General features: G+C 43.8%; 1 protein-coding gene across 1 annotated transcript in view; it reads right to left on the reverse strand.

The window, feature by feature from the left end:
• Nucleotides 1–685: 685 nt before the first annotated feature.
• The window catches only part of Snx14 (sorting nexin 14), a 73,024-nt gene continuing 70,282 nt past the window's right edge, over nucleotides 686–3,427 (reverse strand). The window contains exon 26 of the mRNA XM_029481970.1: nucleotides 686–851. Within this exon, the coding sequence (XP_029337830.1) occupies nucleotides 714–851 (138 nt within the window). The 3' untranslated portion in view covers nucleotides 686–713. The remainder of the gene's footprint in view (nucleotides 852–3,427) is intronic.

The following is a 3,427-nucleotide window of genomic DNA, read 5'->3' on the forward strand; positions in this document are numbered from 1 at the left end:
GCCTTACAGTTGGATCTCATGGAGGCATTTCCTCAACTGAAGCTCCTTTCTCTGTGATAACTCCAGCTGTGTCAAGTTGACACAAAACTAGCCAGTACATCTGTCAAGAAGTACCTTGTTTCTTGAGACTCAGAATAAAAGAATATTGTTATGCCATCTGTTTTCATACGATGCATGGACCCACTGTCACAATCTCTTCTGCTAGCCCTTTGCTGTTTACCATCATCAGCTCAGAAGGATGGGCAGTGAGGCCCTACTGTGTGCAGGAGAGTCTGTGCTCACAACCTAGGCTTCTCAGCAGCTGGAGAGGAAGCAAGCTGGGAACCACACCCTCAGCAGATCCTCTGTACTTGNCCAGCCTGTCAAACCTCATGGCAAGACCATGGTGCCGTCCTAGGTGGGCTCACGGGGGCTCATCCAGATATTGATGTTGAGCTGCTCAAAGCATCTTCAAGGTAAAATACACCCAGGTATTAATGTCAGAAAACAAAATAAACATTCCTAAGGGATTTCATAGCCACAACCAAAATGCACAGATGTGACCAATGCAAAGCTCCAGCAGGGAAGCCTGGCAACGCTCCATTTCTCTAGAACCTACCCACTAGGAGATCTGCCTGAATTACAGGCCTTCCTCTCTCTCACTTGCACCTTTCTGATGNCCTTTCTTTCTAGATGCGACCATCAAAGCAGACATTAACCAATGGAGGATAAAATTAGATAATTATTCTACCCAGGAACTCGGGAGAACAATCGTCTACCTGGATGGCTCCACTCAGACGTGCCGCTTCAGGGAATGCAACATGGGAAACCTGATCTGTGATGCCATGGTGAGATGTCTTCAGGGGCTGCATCTAGGGAGGGAGGAAAGGAAGATGGGGAGAAGATGCAACAAGGGGCAGAATTAGGGACTTTGGCACATTTAGTGCCCAGACAGAAGCATGACTGGTTTCATACCGAATACCTTGACAAGGAGGCCCAAAACACTTAGGAGAGTATCACTTTATTCCTCTACAAAGACAAAACCCTTTTAAAATATGTCTTTCTTAGATGTCCAAATTTGAGGTGTTTCTTTCTGTAAGATGATCTGAAGACAGGAAGTGCACCAGATGTTAGCATAGTACATCTGCTTGGACCTGATTTGGCAGGGCAGGTTTTCCCTGGTTTGTCCTCTGGGCTCTAAAGAACATGAGCCTATGTAACTTGTACTTCTTTTCCAAGCAAAGAAGGAAAATACACAGTTATGGTAAAGTCCCTGGCTATAGCAAAATCATTCGTGAAGAACATTTTTTCTGGGGCCAACTAGCCAAAGTGGCTTTGTGGGCTGTGTGGAACCAAGGTCTCTAGGGCAGACTGCAACCTTCCAACATGAGGTCCAGGNTGGCTCTTGAGCATCATGAGATCAGTAATGAGAAACCACCAGACAGAAACATCTAGAGAAAAATCTAGAAACAAACACTACAAGNTGCTACCCTATGAAGGGTTGAGGTAAATATAACTTTTAGTCCTTGTTTTAAAATTAGAAAGAATGCATTTTGGGGCTGTAGAGTTGGCTCAGAGCTTAAGAGTACTTGAACCTTCAATTCCCAGCCCTCACAGTGGCTCAGTTTAACTCCANTTCCAGGGGAACTGATGCCCTCTTCTGACTGCCACAGGCACACATGTGGTGAACATACATATATGCAGGCAAAATATTCATACACTTAAAACATAAAATAAGCCGGGTGTGGTGGCGCACGCCTTTAATCCCAGCACTCAGGAGGTAGAGACAGGCGGATTTCTGAGTTCGAGGCCAGCCTGGTCTACAAAGTGAGTGCCAGGACAGCCAGGGCTACACAGAGAAACCCTGTCTCGAAAAACAAAAACAAAAACAAACAAACAAACAAAAAAAAACAAAACCATAAAATAAACCTAAAAATAAAAGGTTTAAGACTATATGTAGTGGTACATGCCTTTAATCCCAATGTTCAAGAGGCAAAGACAGGTGGATTTCTCTAAATCTGAGGCCAGCCTGGCTTATACAACAAGGACATCAAGAGCTACATAGAGAGACCCAGCCTCAAAACAAACAAAAGCATGTGCTTTCACTTGCTGTAANGGAACATGTGTTTTGTAAAGGAAAAGTTAAGAATGAGCCTGATTTGATTGCCAGTACCTGGCATAAAGTAGATAATGAACAGGCTAGAACGCCCTGCTGTCCTGGAGCAATCTTGACACCAGCGGAGAGGGCCTTCTGCTATGTGCCCTAGCTGAGGGATAGGTTTGAGTAGTCAATAAAGAGTCCTCTTTCCTAAAAGACTGACATGGGTCTGGTCACAATATACTTTTGCTCCTGTTTGATTGACGGCTAATAGATGATAGGCTAATAACTGTTTATGATTAATAATGTATACAATGAGTTTTAGTTGCAGTTGGGAAATCTCTGGGCACATGGGAGTAGGGGAAGAATACTTTGTTTTCTCAGTAAAGGTAATCAGATTCCTGGAAATGATACCAAGAAAGAAGACCCACGTAACTCAATTTCCACTATTGTAGATTAACAACAACCTCAGACACCCAGATGAAATGTTTTGGAACCACGTGTCCATGTGCATTTTAAACGGAGGTGGCATCCGGTCCCCCATTGATGAGAAGAACAATGGTATGTACCTGGGCCCAGATTCCTTAGCTGTCTATGTTGTCTCTTCCCCAGCCTTGCCCACAGCACCCTCTGCTGCCAACCGCAAACCAAAATGCTGGTCCTATAAGTTTGTGTCAGCGTTAATCAAGCCCAGTGCTTGGACAAAGGAATACACATGAATTCTCATATATAGTCACACAGATGCAAGCACCAAGCTTAGTCAAACCCAAGCTTTCTCTAAATTTCTGGCTTGCAAAGCTATTGTTTCTGTTTTATTAAAAAGTACTGGACATTTTTACTTCTGGAATAAGAAAGATCAATGCATTAATTTTCTATGCCTTTTATTAATTTTATATATCTACATATCCGAGGTCCTATTTATTATACATTAAAACAAATCCACTGGACAGAAACTGAAGTTCTTCTGCAATCTTCCCTAACATACTGTCAAACCCCTTTAGTATAGGACCCCAAGATCATTTTAGACAATAGGGCAGGTGGCTGGAACACACTGCCTGTGTAGAACTACGTAATGTTTAACCAAGTACTGAAGATTCAGCCCAAACCAGGCAATCTGAAGCTGAGGACAATGGNCTTGGTCCTTTGTGAGCTCAACCCCCTTGCCCAGTAGTGAACAGCNGGGCAGAAGCTTTCAGTATGTTCCCTCCCAAAACTAAACACAAGTGCTGTGACCTCCCTCCCCCTTTCTTCCCTCAGCCCAAAGGGTCTCTGGGTATGCATATTCTGAAGCTTTTTTTCCCTTCCTGCTTCACTTCTAACCACCTAAGGTACCATCACCTGGGAGAACCT

The sequence above is a fragment of the Mus caroli genome, chromosome 9 (genome assembly GCF_900094665.2).
Source record: "Mus caroli chromosome 9, CAROLI_EIJ_v1.1, whole genome shotgun sequence".
NCBI lineage: Eukaryota > Metazoa > Chordata > Mammalia > Rodentia > Muridae > Mus > Mus caroli.